The following is a 20,464-nucleotide window of genomic DNA, read 5'->3' on the forward strand; positions in this document are numbered from 1 at the left end:
GGATCGAATCTGAGCCCCCTGCATTGGGAATGTGGAGTGTTAGCCACTGGACCACCAGGTAACTCCCATTTCATTAGCTTTTCCCTGTGCCCCCTAATCTCTTATGGGGCATGGACTGAGCCCTAAGTCTCCACTACCCATCACAGTGCCCAGCACACAATGGGTATCTGGGGAGAATCTTTGGACTATGACAATGACCTACAGTGCAGATGTGCACATACTCATCCACACACACTCACTCATCTTTTGGAAACCACTGGCTTGTTATGGCCTAAAAGATTTCCTTGCCACTAACCAACCTGAGAGTTTCCTGCGCCCAGCACAGCATGCTCAGTGTGAGCAGTAAGAAAGTTTTTTGGCATGAGTGACCAGTTGCCACTGTAAAAGTTCTCTGAGCCTCAGTTTTCACATCTGTAAAGTGGGAGTGTGATCCAGTTCATATTGTTCTGGAAGATGAGAAGTACTTGGCACAGAAACTGACATGAGGGCATTAGACTCTTAACTTAGGTTGGTCTCTTTCACTTTCCTAGCAGAAGGAAATCTAAGCATGTGTGTGATCAGAGGCACCAGAACCCCATGCCAGGACTTTAGACAGGGCTCCAGCCAGAGAAATTTCTGGCTTTTATTTCTGACTTTCTCTCAGATTTGCTGTGCTGCATGAAGTGGAATTTGCCACTTGGCTTCTCCTTGATGAAGTAGCTCGTCTGTATTTCTTGAGCCAATTACCTAACATTTTGGAGGCTGAACTTCTTCATCTGTCAAATGGGAATAGGAACTACCTTACAAGGTGCTATGAGGGTTAAATACAACATGTATCCACTACTATATATAACATAGATAAACAACAAGGTCCTATTGCATAGCACAGAGAGCTAGATTCAATACCTTATAATAACCTACAGTGGAAAGAACCTGAAAAAGAATATGTTTATCGCAAAGAGTCAGACACGACCGCACGACTAAGCGCACCACGCCATATACACTTCATGCTGTAGCACAGTACTTTCTGATCCTTTGAATCTGACTTTTACAGGTATCTCGTGTAAGTAGAATCAAACAGTATTTGAGACACCATCTGATCTTGACCTTGAAGGAAAAGTTTAATTTTTCCTCCAAGAGTGAGGGAAGACCCAGAGCAGAGAGACATCACAGAAGATGTGGGGCCTTCTGGCCTCGGCACGGTACTGTCGGGGCGCTCAGGAGAGCAGGTGTGGCCCGGCCTTCAGAGCTGACAGCTCAGTTCAAACACGTGACAGATAGGCCTAATCTCCTCTCTGGGACCCCGGGGCCTGCGCTGCTCCGGCTCCCCTTGGTCTCCGCAACCCGCCCCCAGGAGCTTAGCACTTGGGGGAATGTTAACTCTGGGCCTCAAGCAGACAGGAGAGAGGAGAGGATGTGTGGGCGAGAGAAATAGCCAGGGACAGATTAGAAGGTAAGACCCAGAAATAAAAATAGTTACTGGTTAAGGCTGCTAATTTTGTATGGGCTTAAACCAGTCTCCTTAAATGTTTTATTGTTTTTAAAAAAAGCTTTCACCCAAAATAAATCTCATACATCTATATACACTGTTATAAAAACATACTCAATGTATTTCATTGAGAAAAGCAAGTTGTAGATTGTTCTGGTCGTATGACCCCATCCGGGTCAATATACACTTGCCTTACTTAAAGTTCAGAAAGACAACAGAGGACAATAACCATCAAAGTCTACCTGCAGATGTGAGACGTGGAGGGAGGGCAGATGGAGGTTTACTCTAACTTTTCACAACTTTATGACATATGCCATGCATCACTTCTACAATAAATTCTTTAAATTTGAAAAGATATAATAGGGACTTCCCCAGGGGTCCAATGGTTAATTTAAGACTTCACCTTTCAATGAGTGGGGTGAAATTTCCATCCCTGGTCAGGGAACTAACATCCCACAGGCGTTGTGGCCAAAAAAAACCAAAACATAACAAAGAAGCAGCATTGTAACAAATTCAATAAGGATTTTTAAAAACAGTACACATCAAGAAAAAAAAATCTTTTGTAAAAAAAAAAAGAGGAAATAATAAAAGCCCCTTTGCTTCCGAGTTCATCTTGGAAACCCTTTTCCCAAACACAGAGACAGGTAAATCCAAATACCTAATTTTTTTTTTTTTTTTATAGTTTTATAGCTAGATTGTGCTTGAGAACCCAGCCTGGGTACACCTGAGCTCTACGTATTTCCTGGAGGTTTTTCTTTCTCTCCTAAAAGAAGATGCCCTAGCTAAGATGCATGTGAGGTGGGTGATCTTAACCATAGAGGATCTCATCAGGAGACTCAAGTCCGGCAGGCAGCTTTCCCAGGGAATTCCTCAGCCTGTTGACAAAGGATGAGGCTTCGGAGGAGTGGCTCCTTATGTAGCCAAAGGCTCCTGTCCCTATAAAAGGGGCCCCTGCAGGCTAAATGCCTGGCAGCATGCCTGGCACACATGAGCCTCCTGTACATATCAGGGCTCTGGCCACTCTCTTCACCAGGGGAGCCAGGGAGGGGATGATGGGAGGAGTGGGGTACTGGGCAGGTAGGCGCCCTAAGAGAGGTGAGGGCTGTAGATAAAAGTTGAATTTATTTACATATACAGACGTTTTCCTCTGTTTTACTTAAACTAGCACAGTGGAATTGAAAATCTTCTTTCACCTCCTGCATTTCTGGCTCTGTGACTTTGGACAAATCACCTCCCCTCTCTGGGTCTCACTTTCCTTGTTTATAAAATGGAGATCTGGATTAAATTCTTGTTGAGGTTCAGTTCAAGAGTAACATTTTATGATTTTTATGTTCATGCAATAATATTGGGTTGGCCAAAAAAGCTCATTTGGGTTTTTCTGTAACATCTTATGAAGAACCCAAAAGAACTTTTTGGCCAAATCAATGCAATAAAGCAAGAAAAGTAATATCAACATAGAAAAGAAGAAACCATTGATCATTTTATGCTGCTTCTATTAAATTATCTTGTACCCCTAGACACACAGTAGTCATCACTGGCCCTGTCCACCAGTGCCCTTTCCCAGGGAACATTAATCCTTCCCAAATACCTTCCCTTCTGACTCTGCTACCTGTCCCCAAGGTCAAACAAAAAAGACTATCCTACCAAATAATGCCCCCCCTTCCCAAAAGCATTCAAATTACAGAAAAAATAAGTTTGTGTTTTGTGGGTCCTTATAAGGTGGTGGCCAGAGCTGTAGAGGAGTCAGATCATCAGTTTCCACCCTCGTCTATTGTCAGGGAATGTTTAACAGGAGGATTCCTGTGTGCTGTTTTCTCTCTGTCTTGAGCCCTCTGTTCCTTATTAGTCCCTGTCAGGGGTGAGAGGAGCAGCCAAGCCACTCACAGGACTGAGATCTTAGAGATAGGATGCTTGCATAGGATTTCCTTCATTAGCTTTTCCATTTGGTGATAGGGATTATTTATGACCCTCTTTTGATATTCTGGAGAAGGAAATGGCAACCCACTCCAGTATTCTTGCCTGGAAAATCCCATGGACGGAGGAGCCTGTTGGTCTACAGTCCATGGGGTCACAAAAGAGTCGGACTAGACTGAATCACTTCACTTCACTTCACTTTGATATGGATCGCCTTTTGGCCTTATGGCCTCTATTGCTCCTTGTTTCCTTGGTAACTTGTGAAGTCTGGTCTCTTGATCTTTATCTGAAGAGGCTACCTTGTATTATGGTATATATACTCTTACAGAATTCAATAAAGCACCCTTGCTCCACCAGAGGCTTGGGTCCCCGTGTCCTTCTCTCTCTCTCTCTCTCTCTATTTCTGGCTGATTCCCTGGAGCGCAAAGGCTGGCTGTGTAACCCAGGGACTATCAGCCTCTTTCCGTCTTTCGCTTTCTTATTGTCTACTCTGGACCGCCAGGTTCTGGTCTACTAAAGGAACCTAACAGTCTATCACCCGTTCACCATGTGACCTTGGACAAGCCACTTCCCCTTTCGAGTCTTAGCCTCATCTATCTGACGAGGAGTTAGATGGGTTTCTCTTCATGAGCCCCGCTCTACCCTACAGTGGCTACCCAGGCTGGGAGAGACTGGAAACTGCAGGCCAGCATTTCTCCAACTGCTCCCAGAAACAGCCAGCCACCTCCGGCATCCCCACTAGGCTGGTGCCAGAATGTGAGCCAGAAAATCAAGTGAGGTGTGCAGGGCCAGACAGGCCCCAGCCATGCCCAGGACTCTCAGGCCAGATCCAGATCCAAAGCTGGATTCTTCAGCTTTTCTCACAGATGTTGTCTTCTTTTTAAGATAAGGGCATACTGCTGCCTAGTCTCAGGAACTTTCCCAGGATGGCAGTGGGGTAAGGGGAACCGAGCTTCTGATCTGGTCCAGCCAAACTTGCCAGAATCCCAGTTCCTTTTCCTCAGAAGGGAACAGAATTGGTCTCAGTGGCTGTGGGAAGCAGAAACACAATGACCTGGGGATAAGTCAAACAACAATAGCAATAGTCATCCTTCTTATTTGCCCAGCAGTTTATGTCTTTATCACAGTGGATCCTCACCTGCATGTGTGAAGTGGGTGATACAGATGCTTTCACCCCAGGTTACAGATGAGGGGGACTGAGTTCCAGACAGGGTACCAGAGAGCTATGGGTTTCGTGGCTGATATACACCCAGACTAACCTTCCAGAGGCATCAGAAACATGCACTTCAGGGGCCAGACAAGGGCAGGGAGTGCAGTTAAAGATTCCTTGTTAAAACAAGGCTTCAGTTCAGATACATATACATATGGGAAAATGTACATATATAAGTACGGCCTAACTATATGCATGAAATGAACACATCAGTGAAATAGGCACCCGGATCAAGAAACACAACAATAGCCTCCCCACAGAAGTCCCTCCCACGTCCCCTTTCAGCCACTAGTCCCTCAAGAATAACCACTATTCTGATTTCTAGCACCAGGGATTCATTCTTCCTGTCTTGAACTTGACACCAAAGGGATGATATAGTATGACTCCTCTGGGTCTGCCTTCCTTCATTCAAGATGATGATTGTGAGCTTCACCTGTCATTACAGGTAAAAAATGAAAAGCAACTCTCACTCATTTTCATTTTTGCATAGTAAGGACTTAATGAGGAGCTAACCTGAATATTCACTGGAAGGACTAATGCTGAATCTCCATTTTTTGGTCATCTGATGCAAATGGACGACTCATTGGAAAAGTCCCTGATGCTTGGAAAGATTGAGGGCAGAGGGAGATGAGGGCATCAGAAGATAAGATGGCTGGATGGCATCACTGATGCAATGGACATGAACTTGGGCAAACTCCGGGAGATGGTGAAGGACAGGGAGGCCTGGCATGCTGCAGTCCATGAGGTTGCAAACAGTCAGACACAACTGAGCAACTGAACAACAAAAATCAGTGAAACAGCTCTGAGTCTAGGCAAGAGCAGAGAGCTGAAGAAGGTTTACACACTGCTCCTCCCAAATGTAAGAACAACCCCTACTGCTATTCCTCCTGGGAGACCCCCACTGTCCTCCCAGGGGGTCCAGAGGTGGGAGATGGCGTCTTGACATTCAAACTTAAAGGCAGTTTAAGTTCAAAGGCAGAAGTCCTACTAGGTGTTCATTCAACACCTAGTACTCAGCTCTGTGAGGAACCCTGCAGACTCAGCATCCCATTTCACCCCTATAATCATGAGGTAGCTACTGTTACTATTTCTATCTTATGGGTAAAAAAAACAAAACCCAAAAAACTCAGGGTCAGAGAGGTCAAGGAAGTTGTTCTAAGGTTGCACAGCTAGGAAGCACACAAACCTCAAACTGTCCATGTTGGCAGGAAGCTTGCAGACTGGCCTCTAATTGCATATCCAACCTCAGCTAGCACTGCCGGTCCCAGCTCATGTTCCATGGCCACACAGGCCTCCGGCCAGAAACTCAGGGCCCAGGCTCTCCCCACCTCAGGGCCTGTGTCCAGCTGTTTCCCCTGCCTGCACACTTATCCTCTGCCACTTCCTCAGAGCAGCCTCCCCTGACCACCCAGTCCCAACTATGCTCCCCATTCTCAGTGTGGCCCACTCTGTCCTTTCACAGCCCACCATGCACTCTGGAGCGATGTGTCCTTTTGCAACCCCTCCATCATGTGTTCAGTGTCTTCCTCCACCAATGGAACATAAGCCACTGGGGGACAGGAATGGCTATTTTGTCACTGCTTCAGACAATGCCTGGCACACAGTGAGCCCGTGAAGAAGAGGGGAAGAAAGACAGATTGGGCTACCCCTCTAAGCAGCTCTAGTTCCAGCCTGTTTACAGCCCCAGGCAACATCCTTCCTCTCTCTGAGCCTCGTTTCCTCAACGGTCAGATGAGGGGCTTGGAAGAAAGACCTCTACAGGCCTTCCATCTCACCTGACCTCTAGACCACAAATCCTAGGACAGCAAGCCATGAAAAATGCCTTAGGCCTCTGCTGTCTTTCACTTGCCCTGTGTCCAGCTAGCGTCTAAGGAAAGTTTCAGGTTGTGTGTGGGGTAGGGGGCAGTGGTCCTCCAAGGCTCCCCAGGCCGTGAGGTACATGTGGCCTTCACACCCTGTTGTAGTAGCCCAGAAACATGAGGTCTCTTCCAGTTCTAATATCTCGGATGTACAGAGTCGGGGAGAGACAGAACTAAGAAGGAATGATAGATGAATTCCACAGGAAACTGCTGCTACTTCCTTCTTCAGAGCCCAACACCAACAACCCATCTTGACTTCTCAGTTCTCAGCCCACCCGAGATAATCCCAGTCAACACTGCCCTTGTTGCGCCCACAGCCACGGCCAGGCTGGAGCTCCAGGGGCAAAGAGTCCCTGTGTCATGCTCATCTCTGTACCTGGAGCACTTGGCACAGACACCCACACACAGGATGTGGCCAACACAAGGCCATAGAATCAAAAGCCACTGTAGAGGACTCCCCCAGTGGTCCAGTGGTTTAAGTCTTTGAGCTTCCAATGTAGGGGGGTGAAAAGTTATGACAAACCTAGACAGCTTAATATGCAGAGACATCACATTAAAAGGCCTGCACATTAAAAAGCAAAGACATCACTTTGCCAATAAAGGTCTGTATAGTCATAGCTTTCCAGTAGTCATGTATGGATATGAGAGTTGGACCATAAAGAAGGCTGAGTACTGAAGAACTGATGCTTTCAGTTGGAGAAGTTGGTGTTGGAGAAGATTCTTGAGAGTTGCTTGGACTGCAAGCAGATCAAACCAGTGAATCCTAAAGGAGATCAATTCTGAATACTCATTGGAAGGACTGATGCCGAAGCTGAAGCTCCAATACTTGGGCCACCTGATGTGAAGAGCCAACTGACTGGAAAAGACACTGATGCTCGGAAAGACTGAAGATAGGAGGAGAAGGAATAGAGGATGAGATGGTTGGATGGCATCACTGACTCAATGGACATGAATTTGAACAACTCCCGGGAGATGGTGAAGGACAGGGAAGCCTGATGTGCTGCAGTCCATAGGGTTACAAAGAGTTGGACACAACCGGGCGACTGAACAACAAGGTGACTTCCCTCGTGGTCCAGTGGTTAAGTCTTTCAGTTTCCAATGTAGGGGGTGAGGGTTCGATCCCTGCTCAGGGAACTAAGATCCTACATGCCTTGTGGCATGCCCAAAAGTTTTGAAAATTAAATTTAAGAAGACACTGGAAGGGCCTTCCAGGGTCTGTTGCTGAGGGGTCACTTTCTGCCTGACATCACAAGTCAGGAGAAGCACCCAAGTCAAAGAGAACCTCGCTTCCCACTCAGAGGCAGAGTCCAGGTGACCGCCCTTCAGCCTCTCCCCAGCCCTTCTCAGGTTCTGGACTGCCAGGGGCAGCGGTTCAGACAGAATGCTGAGGAATCTCCCCTTCGAGGGTCTCTGTAGACACTTGCTCCCTGACCTAGGCAGTCAGCCAGGACAAGCACTTCCTGAACTTGAAGTGCACTTTCTTTTTTCTTTTTTGGCCACGCCACGTGTCTTGCAGGATCTTAGTTCTTCGTTCCCCTACCAGGAGCTGAACCCAGGCCCGACAGTGAAAGTGCCAAGTCCTAACCACTGGACCACCAGGGAACTCCCGTAACTGCACTTTCTATTCTTCCCTGACTAAGGCTCCTCTGGTAGCCTTTTTGTAGTTTTTCTTCAAAAATAAAAGTACCCAGTGACCCAGTTTCTAGTTATCCATCTTAAGGAAACAATCAAAAACAGGATCAGAAATTTCTGCTAAGAGATGTTCATTGCAACTTTAGTAATGAAAATTTTAAAAAATGGAAACTGCCTATTTTTTAAAGTAGGGGAAAAGGCTGAATAATTGAGGCATGCATGTACAAGGGAATGTAAAATTGCATTAAGATATTTAATGACATGAGCAAACCTGTATAATACATTAAGATGTAATATTCAAAGCTGTAGTGGACTTCCCTGGTAGTCCAGGGGTTAAGACTCTGTGCTTCCACTGCAGGGGGTGTGGATTTGATCCCTGGCTGGGGAACTAAGATCTCAAAGGCCACACGGTATGGCCAAAATTTTTTTTTAAATTGTGGTAAAACACTAACATAAATTCAATGTGATCCTAATGCTTAAAATAAAAGGAAGTAAATATATACATATAATTGCAAAAAATAAAGAAAGAAAGATAAAAGGAAGTAAAACAATGAGTCCTGACACAAGAGCTTTTTAAAGGGAAAGGCTCCTGTTCACACCACGGATACAGTGAACGCCCTGAACCCCCCGGTTTTTACTCTGCTGGGTGTGTGGAGGGATGGGGCTGGGTATACTATGAGCACATGTGAGTGTGCAAGAACCATGTGCATCAGAGAACATGACGGGTATGCAGGTACAGACTGGACTGGACAGACCTTGGCCATACCCCTTGCTGGCTGAGCAACTTACAGCAACTCTCTTAAACTCTTTAGAACACAGTTTCCTCATGAAAAACAAGAGTAAAAATTATTCCCATTTTATGAATTGTTAAGAGACCCAAACTCCAAGACTGGTATTCTGTAATCATTAAAACACCACCCGGATACTAGTTTTGTATAAATGAGAGACAAGGAAAGAGCTTCAGAAAATCTTCATTTCTCTCCAGACAGTAATTACTTTCAGATCTGAGCTTATCCCTGTCCGTTTTGTGGGTTTAGCAAACCTGAAAATGCACCCAATAACTCAGATCCGACGAAGCTTCACGACCAGGCTTGCATGGCTTGTCACTCGATGCAAAGCTTTTTTCACGAAGATGATTTCACCTTCTATTCAGGCTCTGAGTTTACAGAACAAAATCCGAGAGCCGTGGAGAATCCCAAGTGGGTTTCAGAAAAGAACCAATGGGTCAGATCTCAGGCCAGAGCCTGGGGAGGGCTTTGGGAGCAAAGCAACAGATAAAACAAGAGTCATTTAGATTCGCCAAAACTGTCAGTCGGGTTATACTGAAAACAGGGAACTCAACAATTCTAGTCCCTTCTGCTGCAAGTCTTTATATCCAGAGAGATTACTTGCAGAGGTGCGCAGGACAATGAATCACCCTCTGGATCGTTTGTAAAGATTTCCACAAGCCCTGTGACAAACCTGTGACCTATAAGATCTACCGATCAGTACAACTCTCACAGCCACTTACCTCCCCAGCTCCTCCCCGATGTCATAAAAGTCCTCCACCTTCTGCTGCTTGAACGTCTCCATGTTTGGGCTCTTCATCGAGGCCTGGAGCGTACAGCCCTGAAACAGGAGAAATCCGGAGGTTAGGACAGATGTGTCCATTGGTACCAGTCTGACTCTAGGCCCCAACGTAAATGGCTAAAAATCAAAGGGTAACTCACAGCCCTCATTCTTCAAGAACAGGCTTGATCCAGCCTATCCTCAGGACCTGTGATCAATGATGTATGATTCTTACTTGATTTATATTAAGCCAAGTTTGTTAAGGAGACAGATCTGCTCTGAACATGTTCAGAGAAAACAGAGCCATGGGCAAATTGGGCAATTTGTTCTCATGAAATTCAGGTCTACTAAGAAAAGAGGCATCTGTGATGCAGGAAAAAAAGAGCCCAGTTTTGAGTCAGAATAAGTGAAACTTCCTGAAAGAGGAAAACAAATGTTCTCACCAAAAAAAAAAAAAGGATAAATGTGCGCGAGGTGATAAACTTGTTAATTATCTAGATGAAGGGAATACTCTCACTATATATAAGTGTATCAGATCACCATGATGTACATTTTAAATATCTTAGAATGTTATATGTCAGTTATAATTCAATAAAGCTAAAAAAATAATTTAAAAAAAGTTTCAGGTTCAAGTCCCACTTTTGCCTAAGTCATTTAAACTGCACAGTCTTAACTTCCTCATCTGTAAAAGGGGTTAATACTGTAAAAACCACTGCAAATCAGGATATTATTTTATAAACTACAAACCGCAGTAGAAAGGTAAGGGATTATCATGACCTCAACTCCCTCAGGGGCTGTGCCACCCAATTTCAAGTCTGAACTGATTTGCAGTTCACTCATCGCCCTAAGGGAAAGATTGGGGAGGAGGTGTGACAAATAACAATAGGCACCAGGAGTCAGAAACCTGAGGTTCTAGCTGCAATTCTGCCCACAACTAGCTCTGTGACTTCATCTCCTGTCAGCGGGAGGCCTGTTTCCTTGTCTGTAATGCGGCGCTAACTCAGCCTGTCCAGTGCACCTTAGTGAGAACCTCAGGACAACGCTGAGCCACGCAGAGCATCACCACTCCACAGAAGAGGCCGTCTGCATCCTCCCCTGGGGTCCTCCTGCCCCAGGGAGCCCCCTAGTTCTGGGACAGCCACATGCCACGCTGGGTAGCACCCTAAGGGCAGGACCCAGGATACAGTAAGCACAACATAAAGATAAAACCAGCTACCCATGAATACATATACACAATGGAATATTACCCAGCCATAAGAAGAAATGGAACTGGGTCATATTTAGAGATGTAGATGGACACAGAGACCGTCATACAGAGTGAAGGAAGTCAGAAAAACACATTTTGTCTATTAACACATATATGTGTGTGGAATCTGAAAAAAAATGGTAGACTATCTTATTTACAAAGCAGAAACAGAGGCAGAGAAGTAGACAACAAATACATGGATACCAACTGGAAGTGGGGGATGGGATTAATTGGGAGATTGGGATTGACATATATACATTATTGATAGTATATGTAAAATAAATAATTAATGAAAACCGACTGTATAGCACAGGGAACTCCACTCAATGCTCTGTGGTGATCTAAATGAGAAGGAAATCCAAAAAAGACGAGATTTATGTATACATATAGTTGATTCTCTTTGCCGTACAGTAGAAACTACCACAACATTGAAAAGCAATTATACTCCAATAAAAATAAGAATAAATTTTAAAAACAGCTACCTGTGGAGTCATTAGCAAGAGTCATTAGCAAAGGGCTCTCAGAGTTCATTTTGTCTGGCACTGGCAGCTTTTCTTCTGCCAACCAGATACCAACCATGCCCAGGCCCTGTGAGCCCCAAAATACTCTTTTCACCACGCTGGGTGGAGGCACCATTCCATAAGGGCACGTCTCATCAGTGCCAAGTGGCTGGAGTTGTCCTAACTCTCAGGTGATACCTATATTTCAGCCTCTTTCCTCTGTCCACTACAAACCAGAGTTCTGGTACCAAGATTCCACCTGCCTCTCTCCCTTCCACCGAGGCACACATATCCCTGAAGACCTCCAGGTGGAACTGGCCTGGCTCCCACGTCTTACTCTCAGGGTCACCCGCAAATCTCCTCCTGCCTGTCCATCACAGAGCCTCCTACTGACTTGGTCTTCACTCTGCTCAGCCAGGGCCTGCCAAGTACAGAATCCTGAAAGGAGCAGGATCCCCAGTCCTCGGCTAGTCTGAGTGTGTATCAGTCACAAGACCCATAGCAGTCTGGCTCCCTGTCTGGGACTCGGTTCCCCTTCTCTGTAACCTGGGGTGAAAGCATCTATATCACCTACTTCACACATGCAGGTGAGGATCCACTGTGATAAAGACATAAACTGCTGGGCAAATAAGAAGGATGACTATTGCTATTGTTGTTTGACTCATCCCCAGGTCATTGTGTTTCTGCTTCCCACAGCCACTGAGACCAATTCTGTTCCCTTCCGAGGAAAAGGAACTGGGATTCTGGCAAGTTTGCCTTGACCAGATCAAAAGCTCAGCTCCCCTCACCCCCACCCCCGTCCTGGCAAGGTTCCTAAGACTAGGCAGAGGGTGGCAGGACTGCTATCTATCAGCTTCTTTTTGCTGCAAAACTACTTCCAAACAAACCATTTGAGCCGGATCCTGGGGGTGGAGGTAGGAGTGGCTACTAATTTCCCACAGCTAGATGAAAGCAGAAAACTTCGAAAAAATTCTGTTGGCAGATACCCTGAGAGTGGTCCCAAGAACAGCTAAGATCCTCCTTGGCTAGAGGCCAGCTGCATTTGCTATCAGGAGCTCAGCTGGATTTGAAACTGTCCCGCCTCCCCAGCTCCACCAGGAGCCTCTTGCCCTGTGCTCACATCCTGGGTGACCCGAAATGGGGGCCTTGGGAGCCAACTAAGCTCAAACTAGGCCCACCAGTTTGGCCCCAACTCACCATTTCGGCATAGGCCCCTCCCCCACAAATCCTCTACTATAGCCCCAAGTAGACTTTTCCCAGTCCTTCAAAACTTTCACCCCTGCTACACCCCAGCTCAAGTTGGGCACTTTTCATGGCAGAAGGGATGGATGGGGGGAGGGCACCTGGAGAGCCCTCCAAGTAAAACTCTTCCCTTCCTGCAAAGCCAGGCTCAAATGTTACCATCTCTATGAGCCTCCATGATTCTTTTCCTTACAAAACAGATGAAAAATTCTTCTTCTCTTTAAATTCTCACAGAGGCCTCTTTACAGATTTTTAGGGTTAGAGTTTACCATGGTCTGGTTCATATCATAATCTATGTCAATGTGTAACCCAAAGGGAGAAAGCACAGACTGCACAGGCATACAGGCCTGGGTTTGAATCCCAGCTCTGCCGCCTACTAGCACACACAGCACGGTACAACTTTTCTGAGCTTCAAATTACTTACATAGAAAATGAGTCTAGAGACTTCCCTGGCGGTCCGGTGGCTAAGACTCTACACTCCCAATGCTGGGGGCCTGGGTTCCATCCCTAATCAGGGAACTAGATCCCATATGCTGCAACTAAGAGTCTGCATGCCACAACTAAAGATCTTGAGTGCCACAACTAAGACCCGACACAGCCAAATAAATATTTTTTTTTTAAAAAGAAAAGAAAGAGAATGAGTCCAGACAATGCCTAGTGTTAGTGAATATTTGGAGAACTCTCAAACACTGCTTAGGAGAGTATTCACTAGGACAACTACTTTGGAAAACTCTTGGGCAGTATCTATGGACATCCTTAAGAGAAATGCATGTAGATGGTTTCCAAAATGGTCCACATTAGAACATTCACAGCTGCTCTATTAGTAATATCTAAAAATTGCAAACAACCCAAATAGCTATCAAGTGAAGAATGGATAGAGTTATACCCATACAATGAAATTATTATATAACAATAAGAATAAATAAACTACTGTTGCCTGCATCAATATGGATGAAACTCACAAACACAGTGTTGAATGAAAGAAAACAGACACAAAAGACCACAGACTGTGTGATTCTCTTTTAGGAAAAACAAAACCATGGTGCTAGAAGTTAGAACAGTGGTCACGCCTGGGTCAGAGATTGTGCCTGGAAGGGGACACAAGGAGTTTTTTGAGTGCTGCCAATGCTGTTTCTTGATGTATATACGTACCCTTATTTTGTGTACAATAAAAATTTTAAATAATTAAAAATGAGTCTAATATCTGCTTTATGGGACAAATGAGATAACATGTGTAAAGTGCTTTTTTTTTCATTTATTTTTATTAGTTGGAGGCTAATTACTTTACAATATTGTAATGGTTTTTGTCATACATTGACATGAATCAGCCATGGATTTACAAGTATTCCCCATCCGATCCCCCCTCCCTTAAGTGCTTTTAAGAGTCCCTGGATGGTTCCAACAAATATGAATTCCTTCCCTCCTGCCTATTGGAGCTTCATGAGGGCAAGAGTTGTGACATTCTCACCTCTACACCCTTGTGGGAGCTGGTACACAGCAGGTACTCCAACATGTTTGATTTAAATGCAGTGTCCCAGCTGTCCTTCTCAAGACTGCTGCTCAGAAAGCTCATCAGGTAAAAACAGCTATTAACTTAAAGCCTCTTCCTACCATTGCTCCCCAAGATGAATTTACATATTACCAGTTTAGAGACATGAAACTGAAGGAGAGACATTTTCAGGTGGAATTAGTCACCACCTAGGACCCAGAAGCACAGGGACATTTCTGACCCGCAAAAGATGAAACCACACAGCAGAGGGCACGGATACACCATTTGGCTAGAAGCCCAGGCCACTGGCTCCAGGCATTCCAACATTTCTGAAAGTTAAGACAGACTTCCTCAATTCAGTTCAGTTCAGTCGCTCAGTCGTGTCCGACTCCTGCGACCCCATGGACTGCAGCACGCCAGGCTTCCCTGTCCATCACCAACTCCTGGAGTTTACCCAAACTCATCTCCATTGAGTCGGTGATGCCATCCAGCCGTCTCGTCCTCTCTCATCTCCTTCTCCTCCCGCCTTCAATCTTTCCCAGCATCAGGGTCTTTTCCAATGAGTCAGCCCTTCACATCAGGTGGCCAAAGTATTGGAGTTTCAGCTTCAACATCAGTCCTTCCAGTGAACACCCAGGACTGATCTCCCTTAGGATGGACTGGTTGGATCTCCTTGCAGTCCAAGGGACGGTCAAGAGTCTTCTTCAACACCACAGTTCAGAAACATCAATTCTTTGGTGCTCAGCTTTCTTTATAGTCCAACTCTCACATCCATACATGACCACTGGAAAAACCATAGCCTTGACTAGACGGACCTTTGTTGACAAAGTAATGTCTCTGCTTTTTAATATGCTGTCTAGGTTGGTCATAGATTTTCTTCCAAAGAGCAAGCGTCTTTTAATTTCATGGTTGCAGTCACTATCTGCAGTGATTTTGGAGCCCCCAAAATAAAGTCTGCCACTGTTTCCACTGTGTCCCCATCCATTTGCCATCAAGTGATGGGACCGGATGCCACAATCTCAGTTTTCTGTATGTTGAGCTTTAAGCCAACTTTTTCACTCTCCTCTTTCACTTTCATCAAGAGGCTCTTTAGTTCTTCTTTGCTTTCTGCCATAAGGGTGGTGTCATCTGCATATCACAGACTTTCTAGAACCTCACAAAAAGGGACCTCAAGGAACCTCAAGGACTTTTAGTCTCCACTCAGGAGCCACTTGCATGAGGAAGGGAAGTTAGAGAAGTTCCACTTTATCTACACTATACTTGAGGGTTCTGTGTAAGAATTCGGGGGTGGGAGGAGTTTGAAACCCACTGCTGTCTGGTCAAACCCACTCGTTTTGCAAGAAGAGGAAACTGAGGTCCAGACAGGAGAAAGGACTTGCTAAAAGTCACACAGCCCATGCCAGCTGCTCTTCCCCTGGCTTTTGTCAACAGCACCTCAACCCTCCAACAGTGACTCCAAGGTTGGGAGGCCAGTGGCCTCCTGAGGAACAACCTAGGAGAGGGCCTCCAAGGCTGAAGGATTATCTCAGAAGGAAATTTCAACCTTACTAAGCTTACTTACAACCTTCCCCCTCCCTCAGGGGACCCAGCCCACCCTGCTGAACTCTCAGAGATCCTCACCCAGCGCAAGTAAAATGGGAGCACGATTGTCCCCTTACACCCCCTCCCATGAAGAATCATCACAATCAGACTCTGAGGAAGCTGTCAACAGAGGGGAGGGGCGTCCAACATCACAGCGCACCTCCGTGCATTGGAGGCTGTGACACACCCCAATCTCTGATGAGGAAGCTTGGACTCAGAGAAGTTCAGCCGCTGCCTAAGTGGACATGAGAAAACTATCTTCCTGGTGAAGGTCCAGCTCTGCTGGGCAGCCTGCTTGCTCATTCCCACATCTAACAACTGGGGAGCCCTCAGGGAGGGTATCAGGGTCAGTTCAGGTCTCCATCCTGCCAGTGGGAAACTTGTCCCACACCCACTCACATCCACACACTCCTGCGCACACTTGAGAGTCCCTTGGACTGCAAGGAGATCCAACCAGTCCATCCTGAAGGAAATCAGTCCTGAATATTCATTGGAAGGACTGATGCTGAAGCTAAAACTCCAATACTTTGGCCACCTGATGTGAAGCACTGACTCACTGGAAAAGACCCTGATGCTGGGAAAGATTGAAGGCAGGAGGAGAAGGAGACGAGAGAGGATGAGATGGTTGGCTGGCATCACCGACTCGATGGACATGAGCTTGAGCAAGCTTTGGGAGTTGGTGATGGACAGGGAAGCCTGGCGTGCTGCAGTCCTTGGAGTCGCAAAGAGTCAGACATGACTGAGCGACTGAACTGAACTGAACAGGGAGTGGGTCAGGGTCAGTTCAGGTCTCCTTCCTACCAGTGGAAAATTTGTCCCACACCCACTCACATTCACACACCCCTGTGCCCCTGCTCAAGCCTCTCTCAAGGCTGCTGAATGGAACCACTTCAGAAGCTAAAAACACATCTCAGGAGATGGGTAGTTTGGGGAAGAACAGGACTCCGGAAGCAATAGTGAAGAGGCCAACGTGCCAGCATTGCTCCGTCTCCAGGACTCTCCCAAGGAATGCCATACACAAAGCAGTTGAGAAACACAATGTCAGAAAACACAGCAGCAACCTCCAGCTGCCCCCCACCCAGGGGCAACCCCCACTGGATTCTCAAATACAAGGGCATGTGCCCTCTTCACCTGCACCTAGGGCCTTCCCCCCTGCCAGTGAGGCAGCAGTTAGGCATCCTCTCTTCCAGCGCGCCCTCCTAACCTACCCCACCTGTATGGCCTCCTGCTCACCCCTCTGGGCTCCCTCTCCTCCCCAAAGTGAGAAGACTAGCCTCCACCTTGCAGAGTTAAAGTGAGGATCAGCCCGATCCACACATGCCATGAGCCATCCACAATGCCTAGCCCGGAGTCAGGTCAACTGCTGACAATACGCTGGGGTCAAAACCCCAACCTGCTGCAGACCTACTGGCTGGCCCCCTGCCCGCCCTAACCATGCCCCATCCCAGGCTCCAGACGTCGGGGACCACAGCTTCCTTCTGCCACTGAGAAAGCTGACTGGATACGGAGGGAGCAGCCTCCTCGCATCAGCTGCTCGCACAAAGAGAAGGAGGTAAGTGAAGTGTAGGATGCTGAGAAGCCCAGATCCCCTCTCCTCCCGGAAATCTGGGGTGCTCTCCCCCGTCAAGGAGTCCTAACATGATGGAAGTCTCTCTCCCATCTCCCCCCTCCCCCCACCCCCCACCAAGCGCCCGATCTGCCCGCTCTCCCACCGATCTTTCTGGTCAAAAGGCCAGACTTCACAGGCGGCCTTACGGGCCAGCAGTCAGGTCCCGGAGGTCGAGGACCGGCCAGAGCGCCCAAGGCCAAGGCTGGCCATACCCGGGGGTGGGGGTGGGGGGCAGCGACAGGGAATAGGCGGCTAACGCCCCGGAGCAATTTGCCTCCTCCTGCCCAGCCCCGGACCGAGCACCCCATCCCGCCCGTCGAGCCCGCAGACGGGCGCTACTCACGGCGGGAGGCTGCGCGGCGGCGGCCGTGGGACCGCGGTGGGCACCGGGGGCCCGGCCGGGCGCGCTGCTCTCGGATCTGCTCCGCTCCCTGCTCGCCCGCCCGCAGAGACACCGAGGAGGCGGAGCGGCGGGCCCCGTCCCAGGCGCCGGCTGGAGGCGCGCCCGGAGCCCCGAGACCCGGCTCTGAGCGCCCCCTGCCGGGAGTCCCCTCGGGGCGCCCTGGGGTGAGGGCTGCAAGCCTCCCGGCCAGGTCGGATCCAGCACCTCCAAAAGCCGAGGTTCCCGGAGAGGGGGCGAGAGCCAGTCGCAAGACCTGGCGTTTTCACGGACTCCTCCGCTTACATGCTTTGGGGCTTTGAACAAGTCAGCTAACCTCCTAACCTGGAAGTTGGTGTACATGAGCTGATACAGTCGAGATAGCCTGGCGAGATCACTCAGAAAGCGGTATTTCCTTGTCCACCGCTTCCACGCACGCACCGTGAGAGAAGTCCCACCAGGGAGCAGACCTCTTCCTTCCTCCCAGCCAGAGCGGAAACCTTACCATCCACGGTTCACAGTGGGCTGGGGGCCGTGATGGGGGTGGGGGGACACTTCCCTCCTCACCTCCCCGTCCGCTCACCCCCACCCCCACTTGGAAGCGGCCTGGCCTCAGTGCCCGCAGCCCTGCCTGGCACGTTGGTGAGTGAAGCCCCGCATCACCCTCCTGCCTTCCCGAGTGAAAGACCGCGGAGTGGAGTGTTCCTCTCTTCCTCCTGCCGAAAATCCCGGGAGGAAAAAGGAATGAGAATGGAAGGGGTGGTGGAAGGAAATGGAAACAAAATGTAAATCAAGTTCAGTGGTCTTATTTCAGGACAAGAGGCTGTTTAAAGAAATGAAGGCCCCTTCCCAGAACCTCGCTCCTAGGCCATCCAGGCAGCTCCTCAAGGTAGTCCCAGAGGACAGAGTTACAGATTCAGTCTTCTATTTGGTTCAAAGCTCTGCCATTCCCAGTCTTGGTCATGGCACTTGAACTTATTCTTTTTTTTTTTTTTTAATTAATGTGTAGTTTTTTTCTTTTTCTCTTTTCTTTCTTTCTTTCTTTTTTTTGGCCATACAGGTTCACCCACCAGGGATGGAACTCCCACCCCCTGCAGTGGAAGTGGGAAGTCTTAACCACTGGACTGCCAGGGAAGTCCCTGACCTTGTTCTTCATCAGCAAAGTAGGCAAACACCCCTTCTTACAGCATCTAACAGAACTACTGTGGGGCTGAAATGAGACAGAGTGTATAAGATGCACCTAGAGGATCTCTCTGGGGCTTCCCCAGTGGCTCAGCAGTAAAGAACCCGCCTGCCAATGCGGGAGATTTAGGAGCCTCAGGTTGGATCCCTGGGTTGGGAAGATCCCCTGGAGGAGGAAATGGCAACCCACACCAGTATTCTTGCTGGGAAATCCCATGGACAGAGGAGCCTGGCAAGCTACAGTCCATGGGGTTGAAAAGAGCCTGACACTATTTAATGACTGAGCACGCACACACACACACACACACACACACACACACACACACACACAGGATCTCTACTCACATGAGCAACTCCCTGTCTCCAGTTTAGCCTTCCTAGATACTGGGGTGCTGAGATGTACAGATGAACCAACCCACCCCCACCCCCCAACTGACTGGTACCTCCGCATTTGTGACGGCCTCTAGAAAGATGCCCGGGCTTCCCTGTCCATAAACTTGACAACCTTCCAGGACAGCACAGGCTTTGAGCCATCACTCCCAAGAGCACCAGGCTACCTTGAGTTGAGTAATATCCAAGACCAGAGGTGGCTCTCCAAGTCAATGGACTCAGGAGGATACCCACTAGTAAAGTTTCTCCAGCATAAGGTGAAACCTTCATCCTCAGACCACCCTTCAAACACCTCCTCCCCCATTTCCTGTTATCTATTGCTGTGTAACAAACCACCCCAGCCTTGTGGCATGAAGCGGTTTTGTTCAACTCATGTGTTGAGGGTTAGAAGCACTGACAATGCACAGTATATATGGCTTATCTCTGCTCTAGGATGTCTGGTGCTTCAACTAAGGAGACTTGAGTGGGTGGGAGTGACTTGAATGGCTGGGGGCTGGAATCATCTGGAAGGGTCTTCATTCACATGGCCAGACCCTGCACTACGATGAATGCAAGGCTGGGCTCAGCTGTGTTGCCCAAGCACCTACATGTCACCTTGCCATCCCTTCCCCCTCCGAGTTCATGCTTAATATCTCTTTTGCAGCAGCAATGTCCTTGTCCAAGGCAAAGTGAACATTCTTGGATTGACACACAGCAGTCAAAAAGTGCTAGTCAAAAGCTAGTCAAAAAATGCTGCTGCGGCAAGGGTCACTATCAATCATTCCATCCAGCCTGATCATTTTTCAGATGAGGAAACTGAGGCTCAGAGGAGAGAAGTGACTTGTGCAAGGTCACACAGCTGGTAAGAGACAGAACTAGGATTAGAGCCAGGCCCCCTCCTGATTCTGTTTGGTGCTCTTTCCTCTATACCTGCCAGACGCATTGCCTAGGGAGGTACCATCTGGAAATGCATTTTGTGCTTGGGGTGGAGTGACTTCATCAGACACGGAGGGCAGCGACTGAACACTGAACATGGGACCAAGGCAACAGTGGCAGGGAAGGGGAGACCCTGAGGGTGGCGGCAGCAAGGACACCTACACCAGAATGAAGTCAAGAGGAGGTCCAGGTATTAACAGCTGAGAATTATGCACTCAGCCTCAGTTCCTGCATGGATCCAGATGCCTCCCCTGGCATTGAATGCTCTGACCTGCGTTTTCTCACTGTGTACACACATCC

The 20,464-nt window shown here is 47.9% G+C and overlaps 1 protein-coding gene across 2 annotated transcripts in view; it reads right to left on the reverse strand.

The window, feature by feature from the left end:
• LOC133066344 (death-associated protein kinase 2-like) overlaps positions 1-19,485 on the reverse strand; it is a 108,910-nt gene extending 89,425 nt beyond the window's left edge. The window contains exons 1-2 of one of the 2 annotated variants that reach the window (XM_061157335.1): positions 19,303-19,485; positions 9,594-9,691 (exon numbers count right to left, since the gene is read on the reverse strand). In XM_061157335.1, the coding sequence (XP_061013318.1) occupies positions 9,594-9,670 (77 nt within the window). In that variant the 5' untranslated portion in view covers positions 9,671-9,691; positions 19,303-19,485. Of the gene's footprint in view, positions 1-9,593; positions 9,692-17,641; positions 17,734-19,302 lie in introns of those variants that run through there. The other variant, XM_061157334.1, reaches the window with a different exon arrangement.
• Between the last annotated feature and the right edge of the window lie 979 nt (positions 19,486-20,464).

This window comes from Dama dama, chromosome 12 (genome assembly GCF_033118175.1).
Source record: "Dama dama isolate Ldn47 chromosome 12, ASM3311817v1, whole genome shotgun sequence".
Taxonomy (NCBI): domain Eukaryota; kingdom Metazoa; phylum Chordata; class Mammalia; order Artiodactyla; family Cervidae; genus Dama; species Dama dama.